The sequence below is a fragment of the Bubalus kerabau genome, chromosome 4, assembly GCF_029407905.1.
Source record: "Bubalus kerabau isolate K-KA32 ecotype Philippines breed swamp buffalo chromosome 4, PCC_UOA_SB_1v2, whole genome shotgun sequence".
Classification (NCBI taxonomy): Eukaryota; Metazoa; Chordata; class Mammalia; order Artiodactyla; family Bovidae; genus Bubalus; species Bubalus kerabau.
In genome coordinates this window covers 173,598,150-173,624,854 of record NC_073627.1, presented here as the reverse complement: position 1 = coordinate 173,624,854, position 26,705 = coordinate 173,598,150, and the positions used below count along the sequence as shown (strand labels likewise).

General features: G+C 49.6%; 1 protein-coding gene across 7 annotated transcripts in view; it reads right to left on the bottom strand.

Annotated features, from left to right (window-relative positions):
• Positions 1-25,969, bottom strand: part of TMEM268 (transmembrane protein 268) — a 42,703-nt gene extending 16,734 nt beyond the window's left edge. Inside the window, exons 1-10 of one of the 7 annotated variants that reach the window (XM_055579454.1) lie at positions 25,581-25,702; positions 22,426-22,612; positions 16,792-16,901; positions 14,186-14,293; positions 13,311-13,460; positions 9,677-9,787; positions 7,680-7,760; positions 6,617-6,802; positions 2,082-2,300; positions 193-1,973 (exon numbers count right to left, since the gene is read on the bottom strand). In XM_055579454.1, coding sequence (XP_055435429.1) covers positions 2,121-2,300; positions 6,617-6,802; positions 7,680-7,760; positions 9,677-9,787; positions 13,311-13,460; positions 14,186-14,293; positions 16,792-16,901; positions 22,426-22,534 — 1,035 coding nt within the window. In that variant the 5' untranslated portion in view covers positions 22,535-22,612; positions 25,581-25,702 and the 3' untranslated portion in view covers positions 193-1,973; positions 2,082-2,120. Of the gene's footprint in view, positions 1-192; positions 2,301-6,616; positions 6,803-7,679; positions 7,761-9,676; positions 9,788-13,310; positions 13,461-14,185; positions 14,294-16,791; positions 16,902-22,425; positions 22,613-24,431; positions 24,898-25,580; positions 25,703-25,829 lie in introns of those variants that run through there. The other 6 variants (XM_055579455.1, XM_055579453.1, XM_055579450.1 and 3 more) reach the window with 6 other exon arrangements.
• Positions 25,970-26,705: the final 736 nt, after the last annotated feature.

The following is a 26,705-nucleotide window of genomic DNA, read 5'->3' as shown; positions in this document are numbered from 1 at the left end:
GACAAGCACTCAATCCACAGGCATTTCTTTTCCTTAGCAGGTCTAGGTCATACACAAAAAGTATAAGTCTTTGTCCTTGAGGGGTTTATGGGCTGGCTAGAAAAACAGGCCTGTGCACAGGAAATCAGAATCAATAACAAAACGGCAGTAAAGGCAGCTGCTGCTGCTAGGTCGCTTCAGTCGTGTCCAACTCTGTGCAACCCCAGAGACGGCAGCCCACCAGGCTCCCCCATCCCTGGGATTCTCCAGGCAAGAACACTGGAGTGGGTTGCCATTTCCCTCTCCAATGCATGAAAGTGAAAAGTGAAAGTGAAGTGTCTCAGTCGTATCCGACTCTTAGCGATCCCATGGACTGCAGTCCACCAGGCTCCTCCATCCATAGGATTTTCCAGGCAAGAGTACTGGAGTGGGGTGCCACTGCCTTCTCCAGTAAAGGCAGCAGCTACATCAAAAACTCAAAGGAGGAAATTCCCGGGGGGCCCAGTGGTTGAATCCGGAACTTTCACTGTAAAGGCCCAGGTTTAGTCCCTGGGCAGGGAACCATCCAGCATGCCATGTGACACAGCCCAAAGGCAAAATAATAATAGTAACTTTTTAAAAAGAGAGAATTTAAGGGAGGCAGAGTCAGGAATTCCCTGGAGGCCCAATGGTTAGGACCCAGTGCTTCCACTGCCAAGGGCCTGGTTTCAAGCCCTGGTAAGGGAACTCAGATATGCAAGTCCTATGGTGTGGCCAAAAAAAAAACAAGGTGAGATGATTTGGATTAATAGATTAAAGAGGTAATTTTAAAAAACAAAAAAATAGAAGTGGCAGAGATGTTGGAAGGCTTCCTGAAGGACGGTTAAGGACAGCTAGGCTTTAAAACATGCAAGGAGGAGGGGCAATATGGGGGAGGAGACTAAGAGGTACAGACTCCCATGTATAAAATAAATAAGCTACAAAGATATACTGTACAACACAGGGAATACAGCCAATATTTTATAATAACTATAAATGGAGCATAACCCTTAAAAATGAGGAATCACTACATTGTACACCTGAAACTTACATAGTATATCTTACATCAACTATACCTCAATTTTAAAACATCTTTTTTTTAAAAAAAAGCATGCATAGGAATCCAACAGATGCAAAAGAATAGCTATGTCAGTTCAGGAAATATTTTCAACCTATGAAGGATTTTTATGGGCAATGAGGCCAAAATTGCAGATGATGGCCAGGTCTTCAGCACTGGGGAGCCTTTAAATGCCAGGCTGGGGTCTTTAGATTCGGGCCCAGGGAACAATGGGTCTTCATATTTTTTCAGAAGCAGAGCACCTGGAAGCCTCTGAGCTCTTCATGGAATTCCCGAGGGAGAGATCTCGCTTCACTGCAGGACAGCGTTAGTGTGAGGGAACAGGACTGCCGTTCTCTGTCTGCGGTGAGACCACACCCACAGGCGTGTGTGCCTTGGAACAAAGTAAGTCCTCTGATCAGACAGGATCAGTCTCTTCCAAATCTCATTAGTTACATACTGTTCGTTCCTTCCTTCTGTCTCCTGAAGGCCTGCGTGCTAGCAGATAAGCCCAAGTGACATCGTTTTTTCAGAAAATGTAGGGCAAAAACAACTTAAAAGTGGAGAACATTCTGAGAATTTACTTCTTTGCTTCAGATTGGGAAGGGGGCATCTTATAATTTAAGGGGCTCGAGGCAACGCCACATAGAACAGAGTCCTCCCAGAGTCTCCATCTGACGCAAAGCAGGTGAGGACTGGAGCATCGCCTGAGAGCCAGCTTTGGGCCCACTTTCAGCCCCGTCTGGTCATCTTCACATTTTCGGGGCTCAGCAGACAATGAAAGGGATGGGCGAGGGGCCCCTTCCACTCATGCCAACGGTTCTAAGCAGCACAGAAAGTAGCTCAGAGTGGGACCATCGGCTTCTGCAAAGGCCAGGGGTCAGCGTGGACTGTCGACAAGCCATTTTGGTGCAGGGTCCTGGAGTGAACACCGGATCCCCAGTGCTGACATGACTGACAGCCTCAGGGCACCCCAGAGCCTCGCCGTCAGCCGCCCCGGGGCTGCAAAGCCTCCCTGACCTCTCACCTTCAGTCCCGGAGGAAGAGGAGTACCTTCGTTCCAAGGTCACCTGGTCAGGAATGGGCAGCACCCCGTGCCCAGGATGTAGGCCTCTATGAGCTGGCAGGGGCATGGAATCCTTGGAGAGTCCATGTGTCGTGTCCCCAGTGACTGGGGAAGCTGAGAGGTCACGAGGAGGCGGGTGTAGTAGCCACCAAACACCGCTAGCAGCTGCTGGGCCATTTCCTGGAAGAGGCAGGGAAGCAGAGTGAGGCCCACAGAGAAGTATCTAAAGAGTGAGGAGAAAGCCAAGTGGTCCTCGGCTTTGACACTGGTCACGCAGTGACACTCACTAAGAAGAACCCAGCCAGGCCCTCAGCCGGGGTTCTTGAAAGATGCCTGAACGGGTCCGGAACTCCAGCTCTCAAGCTCTGTGGGGCTACTGCAGTCTCAATTTCCTCATCTCCAAGGTGGGTAACCTAACTGCTAGTAGGCGATAATATGCACAAAAAAGCTTCCCTAGCGGCTCAGACGGTAAAGCATCTGCCTGCAATGTGGGAGACCTGGGTTCGATCCCTGGGTTGGGAGGATCCCCTGGAGAAGGAAATGGCAACCCACTCTAGTACTCTTGCCTAGAAAATCCCATGGACGGAGGAGCCTGGCAGGCTATATAGTCCATGGGGTTGCAAAGAGTCGGACACGACTGAGCAACTTCACTTTCACTTTCATGCACAAAAAAGCTAGGGAGCACTACAGAAATTACCATTAGCTTATAACAGCCAATTGCACACACACATAGAGACACACTGTCTCTTTCTCTCTCTTCTTCCAGTTTCAAGTGATTTTGTAAAGTACAGAGGTCAAAGTAATGCACCTGAAGAGAAGCACCAGTAAACGGAGGCAGGGTTGGGAGAATATCCCTATGACGGCAGATTCTTCAATTTACACAGGGTAGTACCTGCTGTATTACTTCAGGCTAGTACTCCTATATTAAAAGTGCTCATCGAGGCTACCAGATCACACTTCTCTCCTCTATGCTGTGTGAGCCCCCTAGAGAAAATAAAGGATGCTCTGATCCAGGGAAAGCGGGGTTCAGGGCCTGACTCAGTTGGATATTTAGGAGCAAAAAAAGGCTGAGCCTAAGAGTGCAAGGGGACCGTCCCCGTCCCACTGAGAACCTGCCTTCACTTCCTGCCCTCATGCATGTGAGAGGAGCAGGTTTCTCTGCAATAAACTGCAATGAGTCATTTCACCCCGTTCACTCATCTGTTTCTGTTTGTTTGTTTGCTGGCTGAGGCCAAAGACCTCTTCAATCAGAGCTGTGTGTACAAAGGATCTGACACAAGACAAACACAGTATGATTCCACTTAAAAGAGGCACATACAGCAATAAATTCAGGAAGCCCAGGTGGCTCAGTGGTAAAGAATCCACCTGCTGATGCAGGAGACCCAGGTTCAGTCCCTGAGTCAGGAAGATCCCTTGGAGAAGGAAATGACAATCCACTCCAGTATTCTTGACTAGAAAATTCCATAGACAGAGGAGCCTGGTGGGCTACAGTCCATGGAGTCGCAAAGAGTCAGATAAGACTGAGTGACCAAGCACGTGTGTGTGTGTGTGTGTGTGTGTGTGTGTTAGTCGCTCAGTCACATCTGACCCTATAGACTGTAGCCCGTCAGGCTCCTCTGTCCATGGCATTCTCCAGGCAAGAATACTGGAGTGGGTTGCCATGTCCTTCTCCAGGGGATCTTCCCGACCCAGGTATTGAACCCAGGTCTCCTGCATTGCAGACAGATTTTTTTTACCACTGAGCATGCACACAGAGCAATAAATTCATAGAGACAGAAAGCAGCATGGTGGTTCCCAGGGGCTGGGGAAGGTAAGAGAGTTTGTATTTTAATGCGTATGTGGTTTCAGTGATGCACAATGAAGATAAGAAGGGTTTGGAGGAGGATGCAGTGATGGTTGCACAACAATGCGAATGGACTTAAATGCCCTTGAAATACATACACTTACAAAGAATTACGGTGGGAAATTTAATATTGGGTATATTTTATTGCAATAGAAAAAAATTTAAGTTAAAAAAAAAAAGAACTGGAAAAATTGTTTACTGCATGCTCTTATTAACACATTTGGTCTCCAAAGTTCCATCCACCAGTCTGGCAGCTGGGATTCCAGGGAAGATGCTCTAGCTCCTTAACGTGCAGCACAGCTTAGGTGGTAGCACCCAATAGAACTTTGGAGCAGGAGGAAATGGAATTCAACAGAGATGCATATAAGATTTCAATATCTAACTGCAATTTAAAGAGATAGATTGATGACAGACTGGCTGATAAACAGATTTTAAAATGACCCAAATACTTATCAACATGTTCATGTTTAGGTAGGCTTACCATCTATCGACACACAACTACACATCCCATGGAACTACACAAAAAAAAAATACCAAGATATTTTTTAAATGGGGGGGTACCTGGTAAGTATTTTTTATTTAAAATTTTATATTTATTTTCCTCTTTCAGAGATCTTTCACCTGCAGCCAGTCTGAAGGTAATGCAGTAAGGTGTGGGTTACACCCAGGCTGTTTATGTCGGTACAGTTAGGGATCAAAAAAAGTGGGAATATCAGCTCAGCCACCCTGGGACAGACCGGAAACAAGTCACTTCACTTTGCTGAGCCATTTCCTCAGCAGCAAAAGACAGAAAATCGAAACATCTTTCTGGCTGTGCTAGAGTGAGGATTTATTAAAGGAACTTATGGAAAGAAAGCCCAGTGTGCAGTACTCAGTGAATGCCATCAATATCACTATCATTATCATTATTCAAAAAGCAGAAACTAGCTCTGTTGGATCAGTGTTTCCTCAGAGTTATCCTTTGTGCTAGAAAAATGCTGAAAACATCAAACAGCCTACCACTTACTAATTCAGATTGAGCTTTGCACCCATTTACTTCAAAATTGATTAACATAAGGAAAGAAACTCAACAAGAAAATTTGCCTCCTGGAAATCATAGGCTGGTTTCCGCCCTGGATTCTGCCATATTCTCCCTTGTTATGTGACCTTGGGTAAGTCAGCTGACGCCCTGGAAGTTTATTTCACCCAACAAGAAAAAAAGGAAAATAACCCATATTTTAGAGGAAATGCTAAAGAATTTTATGCATGACAAAAATCTATAAAAATGTAAGAGGTCATTATAACTATTTATCTGCCTTTCACACACACTGGGTTCCTCCTAAAATATGACAGTCTGGCCCAGGCTGAGACTTGGGCATAGATTGTACTTTCCCTCACTACGTTGTAAGGGCAGCTACTTTAAAAACATGTGCACACGCACTGAGACTTGATATTCATGACAGGAAATTGTATTACTATTGGTTTGAGTGAATTTGAAAAAAATCATTTAAAAGACCCATCATAGTTAATGGGCTATTTCACATAAACCCAGACATGCATGCGCAAGAAAGAATGTGACCTTATATTTTCAGCTCTTTGAAGAGATTAATATATTTATCATTTTCTCTCATAATGGTCCTATTTGCAGGCTCCCCACTCCCCATCCATGCAAAAGGTAAAGTCTGGACTGGACTAGACTTTTCATCTCCAAATCTATCGGCAAAAAACCAAAGGCAAGTGTTCTCCTGTATCACACCCTGCCGGAGATCACCCCTCGCTGCATGTCATCCAAACCGTCTGTCCTCATGGTGAGAAGGGGGTTCCACAAGCTGCAAACCATATTACCAGGCTTCTGGTCTACCAGCTCTTAGCCATCCCAAACAGCTTAGCTAGCAGGACCTAATAGAACTTTGGAGCAGGAGGAAATAGAATTCAACAGAGATGCACATAAGATATCAATATCCAACTACAATTTAAGGAGATAGATAAATTGATGATGGATTAGTTGATAAACAGATTTTAAAATGACCCAAATATTAATCAGCATGCTCATGTTGAGGTAGGCTTACCATCCATCAACACACAACTACACATCCCATGGAACTATACAAAAAAATACAAAGATATTTTTTAAATGGGGGGGTACCCAGTAAGTATTTTATATTTAAAAATTTATATTTATATTCCTCTAAGCTATCTTTTGGAGAAGGCAATGGCACCCCACTCCAGTACTCTTGCCTGGAAAATCCCACGGATGGAGGAGCCTGTAGGCTGCAGTCCATGGGGTCGCTAAGAGTCGGACACGACTGAGCAACTTCACTTTGACTTTTCACTTTCATGCATTGGAGAAGGAAATGGCAACCCACTCCAGTGTTCTTGCCTAGAGAATCCCAGGGATGGGGGAGACTGGTGGGCTGCCATCTATGGGGTCGCACAGAGTCGGACATGACTGAAGCGACTTAGCAGCAACAGTAGCAGCAAGCTATCTTTTAAACTGCTGCAGTGAGGAAAAAAAATATTAAAAAAACTAGTAGGCTGGAAGAGGTGTATTGTCCCAACCAACTCAGTAAAGGCACATCCCCAGGAATCTACAGTAGAACTTGAGAGCCATGCACGGACTCTATGCAAACACCCGGTGAAGGAGGGCGGCCCTACCAGCCCAAGTGCCTGTTACCTCCGGCTCAGCCTCAGGAACAAGCTGGCGAAGTTCAGTCTGTATGAGCGGCTTCTCCGTGGAACCCGGACGGTCGGGCAGGAGAGGAGTTTCCTCCAGCAGGTTCTCTGGCCCCTCGTTGGCTGTGGGGCTTACCCCAGTCTCCATGACAACACACAGCTGGCTCAATCTGCTTCTCAGCAAGGACTACGAGGGAAACAGAGAGGGGCTCAGTGGTGTCCTCAGTTGGGTGGATGTAGGAGGCCGGGTGGCTAGCCAAGCATCAGACCCACAGAGGATGGGTGGACCGTCTACAGATTCAGATGCCAACCTCAGGAGACCCTGGAGCTGAGCCACATTGGAGAGATCAGATAATTCCTGCAAAAATACAGTCAGAAGCACTTTTCCTTCCATGCTCTCATCTGTTCCTCAGAATAGCCTGGGATATGGGAATCTTTACCCATATTTGCAGATGAGCAAACTTGAGCTCAAAGGCCTTCTCCTAAGCCACACAGGGACTAACTTAGCTGGATCGGGGCTAAGCCACAATCCTGACTTCAAGACCAACTACAGCACTTTCGGGACCAAGGAAATGGGTCCCACGAAAGAAGCACAGGGCTCGAGGATGGGAGGGCTGGGCCCCGAATCCAGCATTTCCAGCTGGCTCTGGGCCTTCTCAGAGCCTCAGTTTCTGCTTCTGTGTAGGTGAAGCAAAATCTCCCTGTTCCTCCTCAAAACACTGAAAATTCTGAACAAGGGAAAGTCACCTAAATATATGGTATTTTCCTCTGCCAGAATCTTTATCATTGTTGTCGTGATAAATGAAATCTATTATTTATTACTATTATTATAATTAAAATAAACATTCACTATAAGAAATGTGGCAAATGCAACTAGTTATAAAGGAAGAGAAAAACGGCCATAATATCCTGGGCAAAAACAGCCATGATTCCACAGAGGTATTCTTCCTTCCAAGTAACTTTTTCCTTAGACATTTTTCCAACACTGAGATAATGCAATCTATACAATTTAGCCTCCTGGTTTATTTTCTTCTTTTGTTTTTCACTTAAGGTATCTTACTTACCTCTTGGCTCATCTTCATCTCTCGAATGTGATCAGACAAAAACTGCGCACAGGTCTCCAGGTCAAAATAGACAAACCAGAGCTGGGGAGAGAAGCAGTCATGACCACAGAGGACAAAGCCCACGGGACCTTGAACTCTCCATCCCCAAGACGGGCCTCACCCCCTGCCTCCTCCCCACAGGCCCGCCCTTCTGGGGATGACCAGATTCACCCTGGTCTCAGATGGGAGCCATTCTGCTGTCTCTCATAGTTCCCCTACATGACCGATCCCCTTTGGATGACTGGCAGACAAATGGCTTTGTGTGCAAAATTCGGAAACTGTCAAACCCTGTCCCAAATGGCTGAAGTCCCATCTCTCTCAAGTCACTGAACATCCCAGATAAACTCTGGACCATCCTGGACATCACATATCCACCTGGGATGAACACTGTGTGTACCCCTCTATCCACAGTGGTTGGGATGCCCTTCTGTCTGGAACCTATCAAACAAGTGAAACCCTTCGGAGCTGTCACCTCCACTGGCCGTGGCCACGTCAGAGGTCAACAACCTAGGGGCTCTGGAGGCAGGAGCGACTAAGAAGTCTGCTGGCCCCTCGCCATCACCTCCCCTTCCACCTCCACCTCCACAGTCCCCAAGAGACTGGGGTAAACTCAGCCAGGTGGAAATCCTCCATGTTCACACATCACAACCTGAGTTCTGCAAGAAACCACTGGCTCCTGGCCCACGCCCCTGGCCATAGACCCGCTCCTCTGGATCCCGGGCCTCCCTCTTCCTGGTGAGACCCAAGGTCACATCTCTCCCACTACCTCACCCCCAAGGGAATATTTGGATTACTTTTTTACTTTTTATCATGAACATATATACACAGAAGAAGAGCACAGGAAGTCATTAACTTCCAGTTACCCATCATCTTGGTTCAGTGATTATCTCTTCATGCTACGCTTATTTCATCTCTACCCTCACCCATTACTCACCCTGGACCCCTCCATGCCCCACATCCCCCCCAAAAAAATCCATTATATCACCCCGTCTCAAGATGCTACTTTGCAACTGAAAGAACCTGGTTTTTTAAAAGATGTGTCCACTCCTTAGTCAATCCAGTCAGCCAGCCATACATCCAACTAACACTTGCCAAGTCGCTCCTCTGTATCAAATGATAAAAGAGGATTTAGAGACAAATGAGGCTGAAAGGACCCCCAGATTCAAGAAGCTCCTGGCCTACACTATCACGCTTGACCTACCAGTAGTCTAGTGATCAAGTTCACCCTTGGTGTCAAGCAAGATCGCTTTACATCCTACACCATCTCGGGCGTGCTTCGTAAACTCAGGACCTGCCTATGTCTGTTCTCTGCCATAGCCTCAGTACCTGGAATAGTGCCTGGCACATTGTGGGCTCTCGGTAAATATTTTGGGGATGTACAGGTCATGTGCCCAATGGGCTTCCTACCAAAGACCACCTGTACCCCCACCCCGGGCTCCCACTGGGTGAGAGGCAGGCGTGACACTGACTGAGGAGATGCACCCATCCCACTGGCAGAGCCCAGCCAGGATCAGGAGCCCTGAGCCTCTTCCAGCCCGGCTGTGTCCCAGACCCACTGTGTGACCTCCTTCTGGTCGCTTCAGATCTCGCATTTCCCTGGAGCCAAGGAAACAACCAAGCCAGGGGCACACGGCCTTCAGGGTCTGACCTGCCTCTCCAGGGACCTCATCTGGACACTGAGGGCTTGAAACAGGGGAGGCCCCATCTCTCTGCTGAATAAATGTTGAAGGCAGAATGTAGCTTGGCTTCCTTCAAACTGTCCTTCCAGTCCTGCCTTGTGGAGGTTCTAGGCTGCTGCTAACCACAAAGAGAGGAGTCTCCAGAAGGGGACACGGGAGCAGGGAGGAAGGAAGGGCTGCTGATGCCGTCTCTGTTAGCAGACCCGGGCAGACACTGCACAGACCTGGGGAGCCCGGCCTCAAAGCTCCCACAGGAGGGGTCGCTCAATGATGCGGTACCTGAATCACACTCTGGCAACCTTCCACCGTGTCCGTCACCCCCAGAAGCACCCGGTGTCTCAGTAGGGCTCCGTTGGCAGCTGTCAGCCTGAGGTCTGTGTTGGTGTTGGCCTAGAAGACAAACACCAGCCTCACGGCCTGAACTTCACGTTGTCGGGGCACTCCTGGGCCCAGGTAATAACCACGCACTGTCCCAGCCCGAGGCACCACGGGACAATCTTGGTCTTTAAGACACAGCCACTGTCTCCCCTATACAACAGACTGTGGGGTTGTTGGGACAATAAATTCAACAGTGTCAGCAAGCCTGGGGTGAAGCCCGGCTCCACTACTTCTGGGAAGTGTGGTCTTGGTCAGCTGTGTCCCTTCTCTGAGTCTCGCTTTCTCCAGTTCTGAATAAGGATAAAAAGTGTCCCCAGCCCTTAGGAAGGTGGTGAGATTGAATTGAGACTGTGTGTGTGAAGCACTTCACCTAGTGCCCAGGACACAGTCATATGCCACAGGTATCTGCAGGAGGAGGGGCTCCTGCCTCTCCCAAACAGGGGAAACCAAAGCGGTGTGTACAAATGCTGAGACTCTCAAGGATGTTGTGTGATGCAGGTTGAACACAAACAATCAGAGTGACGACGGTCAGGGAGGGGGATCTGCATGGTCCTGAGTGACAAGGGATTTGAGAAGAAGTCCTTGAGCTGAGGCTCAAAGGAAGACGTAAGGAAGGCTGTGTGACCACAGACCAGTTACTTAACCTCTCTGAGCTTTGGTTTCCCCACTAGTGAAGAGTTAATATGTTATGTAATACCAGGTAGGATTATGCGCTCCCCTTGTGGCTCAGATGGTAAAGAATCTGCCTGCAACGTGGGAGACCCAGGTTCAATCCCTGGGTTGGGAAGATCCCCTAGAGAAGGGAATGGCAACTCATTCCAGTATTCTTGCCTGGAGAATTCCATGGGCAGAGGAGCCTAGCGGGCTACAGTCTACAGAGAAGGGAATGGCAACTCATTCCAGTATTCTTGCCTGGAGAATTCCATGGGCAGAGGAGCCTAGCGGGCTACAGTTGGACACAACTGATCAACTAACGCACACACACAAGTAGGATTACAAGCACTGCATGTATTACATCATTTAGTTCTCCCAGCAATCCTATGAGGCTACAATTATCACCCCATTTTACAGACGAGAGAACTAAAGCCCCAAGAGGTTAAGCCATAAGTCACCCCAGGTTGTAGGGCTAGCAAATGGTAGGGGTATCCTGCCTTCTTGTCAGGTTGTTGGGCATAGATATCAGGCCCCAAATACAGAACACATAATAAGTGCTCATTAAATGATGGCCCTATTAGAAAGTAAAGGATCCTGGAGGATCAAAAAACAGTGATGACAGAAGAGCCATTATGCACCTGGGGCCTCCATGCTGCACCTAAGAGGAAAAACAGTTTTGTTCATCTCTCTGCCCTATGCCCAGCACATCCCCTGGCACTTGCTGAGCCTTCATGAATATCAGCTGAATAGGGAAGAAACGGAGGGAGTAGGCAGAAACCCACAGCAGGCCTCCTTGAACTGCCTCCCTGAAGCACCTGCCAGGCGCCAGATATTTTTCTTGCTCCTGATAAAGCAGAACACTTAGCATTTTCCCCCTCCCCAAGAGAAGGTTCTTGTTGCAAAAGCAGCCAGTTCAATTTATTTTTTTATAGGCCAAACACAAGACCATGAAAGCATTAACGGAGCCCAAGGGCAGCATTATTTTGTCAGCCTCATCTCGAAGCTCAACAAAGATCCTTTCAGAATGACTGAGCCATAAAGTTCCTATTCGTCCCTGTGAGCACAGGCGCTAAATGGAATTCATACCCCAAACCCTGACCACATTTCCTCACATCCCGCCCTCTCCTCCTGAGTCAGGCAAGAGTAAAGTGTTTACTAAAGGTCTCAAAGTCCACCTCTGTGCCAGGTGCCGGGGAGCTTCCTAAAGTAGCTAGGAGAACAGTGGAGGGGCTTCCCTGGTGATCCAGGTGTTCAGAACCTACCTGCCAACGCAGGGGACATGGGTTTGATCTCTGCTCCGGGAAGATCACACATGCTGCAAGGCAACTAAACCTAGGCACCACAGCCACTGAGCCCACACTCCAGAGCCCGTGCTCTGCAACAAGAGAAGCCGCCACAATGAGGACCTACACACTGCAACTAGAGAGCAGCCCGTGCTCGCTGCAGCTAGAGAAAGCCACGTGCAGCAGTGAAGACCCAGCACAGCCAAAAATAAATAAATATTTTTTTTTTAAAAAGAAGAAAGAATGACAATGGAGGTGTGACAGGCAGAATAATGACCTCCCAAGGCTGCTTAAATCCTACCGCACAGAATCTGTGAATTTATGTTATATAACACAGAGGAATTAAGGTGGCAGATGGAATTAATGATGCTAATGAGTTAGCCTTAAAATAGGAAGACTGGCCCAGAGTACCTAGACAGGCCAAAGACCCAGGGATCAAACCTGAGTCTCCTGCATTGCAGGCAAATTCTTTACCATCTGAGCCACCAGGGAAGCCCTAAAGTCATCACAAGGGGCCTTATAAATGGAAGAGGGAGGGAGAAGACTCAGAGTCAAGAATGTGAGAAGGACTCAATTCACCACTGCTGGCTCTGAAGATGCAGGAAGGGGCCATGAGCCAAGAAACGCAGGAGGCCTCGAGAGCTTGAAAAGACAAGGAAACAGATTCCCCACTAGAGGTTCTAGAGAAGAGACAGCCCTGCCCTGTCAAAACTTTTAAACTACAGAACTGTAAAACAAAACATTGTTTTAAGCCACTACATTTATGGTTATCTGTTTCAGCCACAGAACACCAGTGCACTTGGGTATTGGTCCAGAACATGGCTTGGAATCTGAGCTCCTGGCTTTGAATTCCAGCTCTGCCATTTATTAGCAGCATGACCTTGGACTACTCCTTGGGCCTTTTGGAGTCTCAAGTACCTCATCTGTAACATGAATGTAAAAGACTCTACCCAGAAATTTACTGGGGGGTTCTGAGTTAAGGTATGTAAAGCATTTATCTACCACATATGAAGCGCTCAACAGTAACAAAAGACTGATGCTGATGAAGCAGAAGACAGTTAGCAAACCATACATTCAGCCAAAGGTATCAATCTCCTTTGTGAATGAAGGCACAGGAATCAGTGGGTTCAAGCTTTAAACTCCCAACTCTGCCAGTCAGACTGGGATTGGCACAAGTTACCTAAACTCCCTGATCACCCGCTCTTGGCCTCAGAGGTCGCTACTGAGATTAAAGGTGATGCAACTGTCAACTGAGGGCCAGGCTGGAGTCCACCCACACGCACGGCTATCGCAAGCACACAGGCAGGGGAGGCGCATGGCAGGGCCCAGTCGCCTCAAAGGGCCGTCCCTGCCACTCCCACACTCTCAAAACACAGCCCGCTTCCAAAAAACAACACACAGGGATCAGAGGGAGAAACAGAAAGGACCTGATCACATGTGTGACTGGACTTCTTTGAGTCACTGGACACATCGGCCAGGGCAAAGTTTCACAGCTGGGGAAATTCTTTAAAGCAGGTGGAAGAAAAATCTGACTTGGGGTTCTCCTACTGGTACAGCCTCTCTGGAGGGAGCATGGCTGGGGTCCCCGGAGGGCTCACCTTCCTCTGGTGTCTCTCAAAGATGAGCACGAGAGCCAGGGTGAGGCTCGTGGCAGCCAGGGTCACAAGCAGCACGCCTGCCCAGTGGTTCCCCAGGGCGAACATCTGGCTGGTGGAGTAGATGTTGGCCCACACCACCATGTAGAACACCTGTGAGAAGCCAGAGAAAGGACATGGTCAGGGACACCTGTCCTTGGGTGGAGCAGCTCCACTCCCAGGGCCACCCTCTGGCCACTTCAGACACCTTCTTCGGATTTAGAGAGCTCACAGTGCCAGACAGAGACCAATGCGGGTGTGGGGGCCTGTGAGAACGAGCCCTTGTTCCTTGTTCATAAGCAGATGGAGAGGCAAGGGGTTAGAACAGGTATTCCAAATTCCTTCTTACTCTGATTTTAAATAAAACAGAAAAGGGCAGGGCTTGGGAGCGAGATGAATCTGAGTCAGAAGCCCACTTTAAATGCTAAGTGGACTTGACATGTTATAGCACCTCTCTGAGCCTCAGTTTCCTTATCCATAAAATGGGGATAATAATACCTCCCTCATGTGGCTGTTATAAAGGTCAATAAAATAACCAAGTCCCAGAGAGCAGAAAGGTCTTCACAAGACCAGATACTAAGACTGGGGTCTCGGGGGTAGGTCTGCAGATTCCCAGTCCCCCAGCCTCTGCCCTTAGTAAATCTGCCGTCCACCCCTTACATGAGGAGCTGGTAACAACTCTCCTCCATAAACCTCCTCCTACACCAAACCCAGGGCCGTGGGTACTGCTCTCTCCCCGGCAGCCTGGCCACCAGCCCCTAAAGGCGTTACCAGCACCCACAGGCTGCAGGGCGTGGCACTGAATTCAGCAGTGTCTCAGGGGACCCCGCCCTCCTTACCACAGCGAAGGCCAGCCGCATGGGCCTCGAGTTGTAGATGATGTATCTCCTCACTTGGGGCTCTAAGAGGGCGCTCTCAGCCAGGCTCCTGTACTGGTCAGCTGGGACCTGTTTGGCCACCCAAGGGAAAGAGACCCGTCGGCCACAGAGAACCACGCCCCTTCTTCCCACCAGCAAGCATGCTGTGTCCAGTTCACGTGGCTATCATGTGGAAGTGGGGTGAGTGCATCCTGGGCTGCCCTAGAACGCAGAACAAGGCGCATGGAGCCCTGAATGGCATCACAGGGTCAGAGAAGGACGGGCCCTAATGGGGAGGCGGGACAGCTCAAGACCCAGGGAGACGCCCAGGAGAGGGATCCCCATAACCCCAAGCTCAGCACCTCACAACAGACCCAGGAGAGCCTAATGGTTAAGGGGCAAGCCCTGGAGTTGACCAGCCCTGGGTCCAAACCTTGGCCCTGCCCCTCATGTGCTGCGTGACCCAGAGCAAGGAAACCCACTTCTCTGAGCCTCACTTTCCTCCTCTGGAACATGAGGGTAATAAATGTACACTTTATAGAGGTGGTGTGCATATTAAACAAGATAATACTTATAACACTTATATATGTATTATACCGGAGAAGGAAATGGCACCCCACTCCAGTACTCTTGCCTGGAAAATCCATGGACAGAGGAGCCTGGTAGGCTGCAGTCCATGGGGTCGCTAAGAGTCGGGAACGACTGAGCGACTTCACTTTCACTTTTCACTTTCATGCACTGGAGAAGGAAATGGCAACCCACTCCAATGTTCTTGCCTGGAGAATCCCAGGGACGGGGAAGCCTGGTGGGCTGCCGTCTCTGGGGTCGCACAGAGTCGGACACGACTGAAGCGACATAGCAGCAGCAGCAGCATGTATTATACAGTGAGTGAAAGTCGCTCAGTCATATCCGACTCTGCGACCCCATGGATTTAGTTCATGGAATTCTCCAGGCCAGAATACTGCAGTGGGTAGCCTTTCCCTTCTCCAGGGGATCTTCCCAACCCAGGGATCGAACCCAGGTCTCCCACATTGCAGGCGGTTTCTTTACCAGCTGAGCCACAAGAGAAGCCCATATATTATACAGTAAATATATGTATTATATATATATATACATATTATCTGGACATCCCTGGGAGTTTCTGCTCTCTTACTTGGGGCTTCCCTGGTGGCTCAGATGGTAAAGAATCTGCCTGTAATGCCGAAGACCTGGATTCGATCTCTGGGTTGGGAAGATCCCCTGGAGGAGGGCATGGCAACCCACGCCAGTATCTTGCCTGGAAAATCCCCATGGACAGAGTACCCAGGTAGGTTACAGTCCATGGGGTTGCAAAGAATCAGACACGACTGAGAGACTAAGCACAGCACAGACTGCACACAGAGTCGCTCTCTTACTTAGACGGATATCTGTATCTAACTATCTGCTTATCCAAGCCCAGGGCCCCCTTCCAAAGTGAACACTTGATACACAAGTATTAGTATCAAACTACATCAACAACTGTTAATGCAGTCCAAGATACTGAAAACTCACATCTTTCTGCCCCAGCAAAACGCCCTAGAGCATAAAGGTCTTATGAGAATGAACTGCTTAAGAACACAGAATTTAATCATTAGAGATGATAGGAGCATGGTAGAACAATATGCAAACTGTTCACCAGTGAAGAAAACCCCATCTGAAGACAACTGTTTAAGGAAAATGTCCTTTTGTACAAAGGCTGAAAGGAAGCGTGGGAAGGAAAACCAGCTGTCATGCTGATGTGGGGTGAGTACTTTCAACTTGGAACGTTTCCCTTTAATGGTGCTAAAATGTTTTAAACCATAATACAATTCTGTGTTAAAGGAGTAAATTCTCAAGTCTTCAGGGTAAAATTAGCATTGTAGCTTCCTTATCCATAAATAATCCATCCCAGGCAGTGATGATCAGACCTCATACTCTAAAGGATATGAGAAGAGTGAGAATCACACCTGTGGGAACTTAAGAGCCACAATTAATTGAACATTTACTATGTGCCAGAGTCGGTGCACGTGTTCCTCGAGCACTATGTCTTCTCATTTGCACAAAAGTCCCAGTGTGTGACCCCAGGCACGGGGACCTAGTCACCTCTGTAGCAATCACTGAGCAGCTGTGATTACGTGCCCAGCACAGGGCGGACACCCCCAAACACATGTCTATTAAGTGAATTAACTGGCATATCAAGCACAGGGTAGGTGCTTAAAAAAAATGTTGTGAATCACGGCTATGTTTAACATGGATGACCAACAAGGACCTATTGTATCACACCTGGAACTCTGCTCAATAACATGCGACAGCCTGGATGGGAGTGGAGTCTTGGGGGGGGCGGGGATAGATACATGTTCGTGTCTGGCTGAGTCCCCTCACTGTTCACCTGAAACTATCACAACATTGTTAATTGACTACACCCCAGTATGAGATACAAAAATAGAATTTTAAAAGAACAGTGAATGAGCCAGTAAAAAAAAGAAATGTTGTAAATAATGAGATGATAGAATAGATAAGACAGACAGATGGGTGGATTGATGGGTGGATGGGAGAAAAGGTAATAAGGATACAGTACAGTCAGCACTCACCTGAATACCCCAGGTCTGCAGCTGCTCTTCGGCGGCTCCCAGGTCAAATGAGATGGGCGCACAGGTATTGTCGATCCGGAGCACCGTAAGGACCTGGCCACTGCGGAGCTCTGAAAGCAGACAGACGCTTCACCTGACTAAGCGATAAAGACTTGGGGTGAACCCAGATCTTGGTGGCATCACCTCCTCCGGCCTTGAACATTCGCATGGCAAGGAAGGACTTGCCATCCTTAAACCTTCCAATGAAGGCTGCAGGTAAAAGTAAGGGTCTAATAGGGCCCGAAAGAGAGAGATTCCTAGGTTATCTGGGTGAAGTGGAAAGTGTTAGTTGCTCATTCATGTCCAACTTTTTTGCGACCCCATGGGCTGTAGCCCACCAGGCTCCTCTGTCCATGGGATTCTCCAGGCAAGAATACTGGAGTGAGTAGCCATTCCCTTCTCCAGGGGAATCATCCTGACCCAGGGATCAAACCCCAGGCTCCTGCATTACAGGCAGATTCTTTACCTTCTGAGGCACCAGGGAAGCCCAGATAATCTGGGGAGGGGCCCATTGCAACCACAAGGATCCTTAAAAGTGGAAGAAGGAGGCGGCAGAAGAGCCAGGAGGGCTGTGACTACAGAAGAAAGGTACAAAGAGATGGAACACCTCTGGCTTTAAAGTGGCAGAAGGCTTCAGGAGCCAAGGCATACGGGCAGCCTTTAGACGCTGGGAAAGAAAAGGAAACAGTCTCTCCTGGAGCTTCCTAACACAGCCCTGCTGACCTCATGATCTGAGCTCAGTGAGGCCAGTGTCAGACTCCTAACCTACAGAACTGCAAGAGGATACTGCATTCTCTAAGCTCCTGTTAGTGGTCATTGTTACAATAGCCACAGAAATCCAATCCACTAACTTACTGGCAAGCCCTCCCCAGTATATCAGCACTCGTTTGACACTTTAAAAGCATAAATTGCGTGAAAGTAGTACCTCAAAAAGCACATCAACTCAGGCTTATCACAACTTCTCACTCTTGCCCTGCAACGCTGCATGGAAGCCAGACCAGGAGCCAGAGTGAGGTAATCCCCTCAGGCCCAGGGAGGAATGGCAGCAGAAGGAAGCCACACCTACTTCCCTTCTGAGCAGAAAAACTCTGAAGGGAAGGACTGAGCTCTTCTCTCACCTATGAGGCCCCGGGAGCCACCGGTGAGCAGCCAGGGCAAAGCTGGGGCTGGCTGAGCCCTGAGATACTAGGATCCTAGAGTTGAGCCACTCGAGGATGGAAGCTGAATATTTCAGCACATTTTCTGTAGCTGTCACTCAGAAGAGGAGCAGGACTGAAGGGGTTAAACCACAAACATGTTATCTACTGGCACAGAGCCCAGCTCTGGGCAATACTGGAGTCTTAAATCTCCACCTTCCTGGGGATTCCTGCCCACCACCCACCTCAATCGCTCCTCCACCCCCTCACCCAGTCCATCCCTGGGCCCTGCCAATTGGGCCCAACAAAATCTCTCCCAGCTCCATGCACCCCTCGGCATCTTCCCCACAACCCTCGCCCAGGCTCCCTTCACCTCTCGCTGTACCCGTCTCCTAACTGGCTTCTTCAACTGCTCTTCCTCTCACACTGCATTCACACAGCTGCTGCTGCTGCTGCTAAGTCGCTTCAGTTGTGTCCGACTCTGTGCGACCCCAAAGACGGCAGCCCACTAGGCTCCTCTGTCCCTGGGATTCTCCAGGCAAGAACACTGGAGTGGGTTGCCATTTCCTTCTCCAGTGCATGAAAGTGAAAAGTGAAAGTGAAGTCACTCAGTCATGCCCGACTCTTAGCGACCCCATGGACTGGAGCCTAACAGGCTCCTCCGTCCATGGGATTTTCCAGGCAAGAGTACCAGAGTGGGGTGCCATTGCTTTCTCCGATTCACACAGCTGCCAGGGCACAAATCAAACGACGTGAATCCTCTGAGTAAAAGTATTCAATAGGGGCCTTCCCCTGGTGGTCCAGTGAGTTAAGCATCTGCCTGCCAATGCAGCGGTCTCGGGTTCAATCCCTGGTCTGGGAAGATCCCACATGCCATGGAGCAACTAAGCCCGTGTGTTGCAACTACTGAAGCCCATGTGCCCTAGGGCCCATGCTCTGCAACCAGAGAAGACATTGCAATGAGAAGTCCGTACACCGCAACTAGAGACTAGCCCCCATTCCCTCAACTAAAGCCCGCCCATGGCAATGAACACCCAAGCTCAACCAAAAATAAATAAACGAATAAATCTTTAAAAAAAGAACAGTAACTTTCAATAGCTTCCCAGTGCTCTGAAGAAAACCAAGCTCGTTACCATACTCCCCCAGGCCTTAGAAGAACTAGCTTCCTGCCAAAGTCAACTTGAAGGCACAGCCTCATTCTGCATCTTGCCGCTTCCTTTGTTCCTGGGACTGCAGTGTTCTCTCCCACCACAGGGCCTTTGCATATGCTCTTCCCGCTCTCTCCCTAGAACACATCCCCCTGGCATCACTCCCTTAGACCCCAGTCATCATTTGCGTTCCAGTTCATTAAGCCCTTTCCTAGGGAGTCTTCCTTGATGCTCTAAACTCTCGCCAGGTCAAATCTGTCTGATAACCCTGCCCATCACTGCCCTTCTCCTTTATGCTCCCTGAAGATGAGTTCATGTACACCCAGTTACTCAATCAGCCACTGTCTCCATCCGAACAATATTACTCCCACATGGGTTTCACACATCACTGAATCCCCTTGAACTGGGTTCAGTGCCAAGTATACAGCAGGTACTAGATAAATGTTTCATGTATGAATGAAGTGGGGGAAGCACACGCTAGATGGTTTGGGGTTCAAATTGTAAGTGAGCCTCTCACTAACAGAGAAACTTGAAGAAGCCATTTAATTCCTGGCCATCCCCTTAGAGGATGATGATATCCACTGCAGAAGATTCTGCAAATAATTAAGACGATGAAGATAAAGCGTTTAGTGTAAAATGGGTGCTGAATAACTGGCTGCTATGGTTGTCATCATTTAAAAGCTTGTCAGAGCGCCTAAGTTACCATAAAGCCACACTGGTTTAGTTGTATTGGTTTTTATCTTCCCACACCTTGATCCAGAAAGGATTTCATAAAAATAAAATATAAAAAGGCAAAATTATAAAATTAGATTTTAAAATAAGTAAATGATGGAAAACAGATAAAAAGAAGATAAGGGCTGAAATAAAAATAGAACAATAAAATAAAATATGAATAGCTTCCGGGGACTGAGCCCTTCCCATGCAGTAGCCACAATCACAGGATCACAGTCCTGATTCCATTTAATCCTCCAAGAGCCCTGTGCTTAGTCACTCAGTCATGTCTGACTTTGCAACTCCATAGACCACCAGGGTCCTCTGTCCAGGGGGGTTCTTCAGGCAAGAATATTTGCCATGCCCTCCTCCAGGGGATCTTCCCAACCCAGGATCAAACCCAGGTCTCCCATATTGCAGGCGGATTCTTTACCATCTGAGCCACCAGGGAAGCCCAAGAATACTGGAGTGGGTAGCCTATCCCTTCTCCAGGGGATCTTCCCAATCCAGGATCAAACCAGGGTCTCCTGCAAGAGCCCTAGAAAGTGGAAAACAATTACTATGGGAAAGGAAACAGGGCCTCTGAAAGGAGAACCAGCTTGGCTGGTGATACCAGGGGAAATGAAAGTAAGAAAGAGAAGAAGTGAAAAGAAAGAGGAGCACAGAAAAGGCAGCAGCTATGCTGTAGGAGCCTCAGACTAGCCCTTTACCACATGGCACAGGGTGGAAAACCCACACTGATCTGGACCTTGGGCGTGGAGACTGTGAACTGCTCCCCTAGCCTGGCTCTTTGCACTCTGGGGACAGTGTTTGCCCGAGCAATGCAAAGACTTCTCACAGTGATGGTATCTCTGTTTCCCTTTCAAACCATGAATTCCTGGATTCTTGGCAATAATCTCTCTCATCTGTTGCTTAAAGTGAGAACTTAAAGTCCTCCACTTAGAAATCCTTATTTTCACACTAAGCTAAAAAAAAGGATCTGAAAAGCTACCAAGAAACATGCATGTGTACAAGTGTGTGTGTGTGCATGTGTATGTGTGTGTGCACATACAGAAAGCTATTTCCTATAAAGGGGCAAGAACTGGCTTGCCAAAAACCAGTGGAGCAATGTCTTCAAAGAGCTGAAGGCAAATTATTCCATTCTATTTCATTCTACTGGTACGCGTGTATGTGTGAATTGCTTTCCTAATAACAGCAGACATAAAAGGAAGCCTTGTTTTTAAGTTTGAAATCATCTAAGAAACCAGCCACAATATAAAATGCTATCTCCACTTGGCCTATGCCCAGCCACTCATTAATTCATTCATTCAAAATACTTACTGAGTTATGACCAACCTAGACAGTATATTAAAAAGCAGAGACATGACTTTGCCGATTAAGGTCCGCCTAGTCAAGGCTATGGTTTTTCCAGTAGTCATGTATGGGTGTGAGAGTTGGACTATAAAGAAAGCTGAGCGCTGAAGAATTGATGCTTTTGAACTGTGGTGTTGGAGAAGACTCTTGAGAGTCCCTTGGACTGCAAGAAGATCCAACCAGTCCATCCTAAAGGAGATTAGTCCTGGGTGTTCATTGGAGGGACTGATGTTGAAGCTGAAACTCCAATACTTTGGCCACCTGATGCACACAGCTGACTCATTTGAAAAGACCCTGATGCTGGGAAAGATTGAGGGCAGGAGGAGAAGGGGACGACAGAGGATGAGATGGTTGGACGGCATCCCTGACACAATGGACATGGGTGTGGGTAGACTCTGGGAGTCAGTGATGGACAGGGAGGCCTGACGTGCTGTGGTTCATGGGGTCGCAAAGAGTCGGACACGACTGAGCTGAACTGAGTATGTGCCAAGCTGTGTGCTATGTACTATAGACACAGGGATGAACAAAGCAATACAGAGCCCCTGCCCTCATGCAGCTTACATTTTACTTAGGAAGCTGGACATTCAACATGTTATTACACAAGGAATTAATTTAATTACAAACTAAGTAATTTTTAGTAATTGGCACTAGCACTAGCACGTGGCACTCACCTGTGCTAAGTGCCAGAGGGAGAAGCAGAGATATATCAGAGAGCCTGGCTGAGGCTGGGCCATCAGGGGAGGACTCCCCGTGGAAGGGATATCTGAACTGAGCTCTGAAGGATGAAAGGAAATAAAGCAGGGGAAAGGAGACAGGGAAAGGGCATAACATGCAAAAGGGACAGCAGGTGCAAAGGTCCTGGGGCAGCGCAGCATGGCCGGGGCAGCAGAAGCCATTAAGGCAGGCCTTGCAAGCTGGTGAACGATAGAAACAGAAACGGAAACAGAAAGGTTGTGCATTTTTAAAAACCCCTCTGAGACACCACGAAGAGACAATGGAAGAGGCAAGGAGCAAGAGGAAGCTATAGCATCCTAGCAGAGGGCAAGCTAAGGAATTCGGTGACAGAGAGAGTACGTAGCAATGACAGAAATGCCTGGAAACACATCCCCAAATGCCCACCCTTATCTCAGGCACTTCTGGGCCCTTCCACTCACCTCTCCTCAAGCATACTATCTGAGTCCAGCTCAGCATCCTAGGGGCGGGGGCAGGGGGGTAGAGGAGGAAGGAATTAAGGGTCATGACCCTACCTTGCCCCCAGCCAGGAGGGCTTCCGCCAGGCAAGGGACTCCAGCCAGGGGAGGAGGTGGGCAAGGGGCCAGCCGCCCCACCGGGGTCCATCTGCGGTTCACACGCCATAGCAGCACCAGCAGGACTCCTACTTCCCCTTCTTGGAGCTGCGGTTCATCCTGGAGCAGCCAGCTCAGCTTCGCCTGCCTTCAGAAAACAACATCATGAGAAAAAACTTCAGGCCTGGTCCTGGGCTGGCCAGCTTCCTCAGACTCTCAAGGCCAAAGCCATCACCAGACCGAGTAGAGCCACCCAGAGTCTTTCCTCGGACTGCGGTCTCGTTGATCAGACTAAGGAACGTTCTCAGACGGAATGAATAGGAGAAGCCAGAACCCTCCAAGGCCTGGGCTGAGAACTTCCCTCTGGTCTTGGATCTTCTCCAGCTCAGACACATCCAGGAACCACAGGGAACTCACGAGCTGACCAGACCCCACTCTCAGGCATCTGGGATTTCCCTTCCTGACTGAGTAGAGGATAGGTCTATTCATGACAGGGAGCCTTGTTTATACAAAGCAACAGACTGTTATAGAAAGAAAAGAGCAACGACTTCAGCACCAAAGGACCTAGATGTGAACCTTCACTTGACCCTCACATGCTCTGGGACATCCACTGTCAAGGTACTTAGCTACCCAAGCCTTGCTGACCTCACCTGCAAAATGGGTGCAGGGAGGCCAGCCCAGCATAGCTGCTATGGGGCTACACAAAGAAATACAAGTGTGGCATCCAGTATCCTGTTCACCATCAGGCCATTTCCTCACAGGTTTTTCCCATTTCCCCAGAGACAGAATTGCGAGTCAAAGATGTGACGTGATCAGCCCGAAGTGGGGTGGCTGGGAGCTGTGGGGACTGGAGATGACCCAGGCCATCCAGCTCCAGAATCCAAGCCTATCATTCCCACATCTCTGAACCTCGGAACCCAGGTCCGGCTATGGCTGAGCCTCTTCCTTAAACTGCCTTAAAAAAGAGTGGGTGGAAGGAGACTGCATTTCCCAGGTGTGATCCAACAACACATTCGAGTTGGCATCTGAGCTGCCAAGCTGTGGGAGGGCAGGGACCATCTCCCCCAAGCCTGGCGCACAGTAGGCACTCCCAAATACTGCTGAATATCAGTCAATCATATCGCCCCTTACTTCCTTCCTCTTCCCTGGTACCCCCAAGAGGCATGAAAACAACAGCCCAAGGATATCTACCCTGTACCTGGCGATAAACGAGGTTCTGCTCCATCTGATTGGGTCTTAGGCCTATGGGACAAAGAGAATCCGTGGATCTATGCTCCAGACCAGGAACCCAGGGACATCCTAGCTAGGAACCTGTTTCCCAGAGAGGCTATACTGGAATCTCAGAAACATTTGTGGGGCCCAGGAGTCCCCTGTCCCTCCTCCAGGCAGAAGGGACCATCCACAAGCTGGAGCTGCCCAGACAGCCTTCCAGACAGCGTGGAAGGTTCATTAGCTGCAGAATCCCACAATTAGACAGTGTTTTGGGGAAGAAATCCCCATCACCCCAGTTGGCCCAATTAGCCTCCCACAAAGTCCCAACCAGGAGAAGTCATGCACCTGTAGGCTATTTAGTGTAATGGAGAAAAGCAACCTGCTCAGGCCTGCCACTTCCCACGTGAATGACCTGGAGCGAGTGCCTTGCACCGCCTCGGTTTCTTCACGTGTACATGGGAATAATGCGACCAGGTTGTTGTGAGGCTTAAAGAATTCAAACTTAAATCACTTGAGAGCAGCACAGGGCAAAACAGAACATACCAATCATTATTTTTACTCCACAGACACTCCCTAAGAATCTTCTGGTGCCAGGCCCTGTGCTTTCTAGATTATAAAGCCAGCAATAAAATCTTGAGTCCCTGTTCGGCCCTCTCTGATGGGTACCACCATCTGGTAGAAAAGACAAACTAAGAGAAAGAGAAACAAGAAACGGACAATGATCAGAGAAGGCAGTCAGAGGGAGCGGGCAGTACCTTGGATTGAGGGAAGACTTCTTCTGGAGGCTTCTCAGAGCACAGAAGGAGGATCCTGGCTTGGCAAAGGTGGAGGGAGAGAAGGAACTGCCAAGTAGGGAGAGGTACAAACCAGAGGGCAGGATGGGGCCAATCAAGGCGGCCTCTGCTCTCACCCTGTAGCCTCTCATCCAAACTGGAGGCTGCAGAGGGCAGGAGGGGTGTTGGCCAAGGGCAGGTGCTGACCCATCACCCATTAGTGTATTCTGAGCTGCCACACCCCCTCCAGCCCTACACTAGCCCTAACGGGACAAGGCGGGTGAGGTCGGACACCAGGATGGAGTCAGGCAGGGAGTGAGCCCAGCCCTGAAGTTCCTCAAACTAATTGGCCATCCACTCCCCAGCTTCCTAACTCCCCTTGCTGATTCCATTTAACCAGACCTTCCAATTATCCATCTTTCAGAGTTGGGTAGCAAACCTCTGCAAAAATCTCCATTTCTGCAGACACTGAGTGCCCAGCATCCCCAGAAGAGCCCCATGCGCCTCCCTGAGTTGTGTGTGTGTGTGTGTGTCTGCCGGGGGGGGGGGGGGGGGGGGAGGGGGTACGGGGGAATCCTACAGTTTTCACAAGTCAAGTTTTGTTTTGTTAAACTGGAAAGTCCCAACAAGGGGCCGTGATGGAGGGTCTGTCACAGAAGTTTTGGGGTGGAAAAGCCTTCAGAGACAATAGCTCCAAGCCCTCCATTTTACACGTGAGAAAATTAAGACCCAGAAACGAAAGTGAACCATCCAAGGTCAAGGAGCCAGGTTGGGGGATGGAGCCACAAAGGAACCAAGCTCGTTCGGGCAGGGGGATGTTCGGCCACCTCTGGCCTTGGCCTGGGCGGCTGAGTCTTGATCCAGGGTCTGCTGCCCCTGGGCCTCCCTCCACCCCCGAAATCAGCCCCCCGCCCCTCTCGCCCTCCCCCGCCCCCTCACAAGGGCCGCCGGAGAGCGGCTCCCACGCACAACAGGGGCCCAAACTCAGCCCTCGGCGCCCACACCAGGCCAGGACCGGGGCACCCAGGCGGCAGCGCGGCTGAAATCTGGACTCGCGGCCGCCCGCGCCCGCGCCCGCGCCCGCGTCCGCGCAAACACAGGGGCGCGCGCCCCGGGCCCGCGCACACTCACCCGTCCGTGCCGCCGCCCGCACCACCGCCCCCCGGGGACGCGGAAGGTCGGGGGCACCGCCGCCCCACCGCGCCGCAGCCTCCGGGCACGGCCGCCCGCGCCCCGCCTGCCGCCCGCGCCGCCCTCCCGAGTCCCGCCCCCGGGCCGGGCCGGCCCCGCGTGGTCACCCCACCGGGAGGAGCCGCCCGCAGGGCTCGCCTCCGGGCCTAGAGGGAAGCCGGTTCGCGTCGGAGCCGAGCTGGGAGCTACCTTTCATCAGCCGGGCTCCCTCCCGGGACGCGGGGAAGCGCCTCCGCGCTCGCCGACCAAGTGCGTTGCTTCTGGGGCTCTCGGGGAGGTGGGGTGGGGGGACCAGATCCCGGGCCGGGATGAGTTTCCGCCCAGCTCTGAGCCTCGGTCCCCGGATCCTGAGAGCAGCGGCTTGCGTCTGAGGTCCAGCCCGCGTCTGACAATCATGGGACCCGATGGATGAAGCAATATTAGGAACCAGAAATTCCTCAGGGACTTGTTTTTTAATGAAAAATTACATGTGCATTGTATTAAGAGCATCGGTTTGGGGATCAGGCTCCCTGAGCTCTCAGCCAAGTGTCTCCGATTTTTAGATCATCTTGAGTATAGAGTTTTCCCTCTCTGTGCCTTAGTTTTCTGTTAAAAACAAAAGCAAATTATTCTGCTTCATGGGATTATGTGAAGCTTTAACGAGATGATCTGTGTGAAATGTACAAAACTGCAGGACCAGTGACAGTGGCCACCACGCCCACCTCCATCACTCGGGATTTCAAGGGGTCTACAGTGAAAAGGACCTCCTTCCCTGAGGCTTCTGTAGATGGCTTATGGACGGATGGGGTACACTGTGCATTTATACAAAAGGGAATCTGTTCTATTCTTGCTTTTTCTTTGAGCTGAGTTCCTTGGCATTCACCTCATTCCAGAACACTCCACTCTGTCTGGTTTGTTTTTAAGGGGATACATAAGACACTGAAGTATTTTGTAGGTGTGTGTTAGTCACTCAGTCAGACTCTCTGTGACCCCATGTACTGTAGGCCACCAGGTCCTCTGTCTGAAATTCTCCAGACAAGAATGCTGGAGTCGGCTGCTATTTCTTTTTCCAGAGAATCTTCCAGA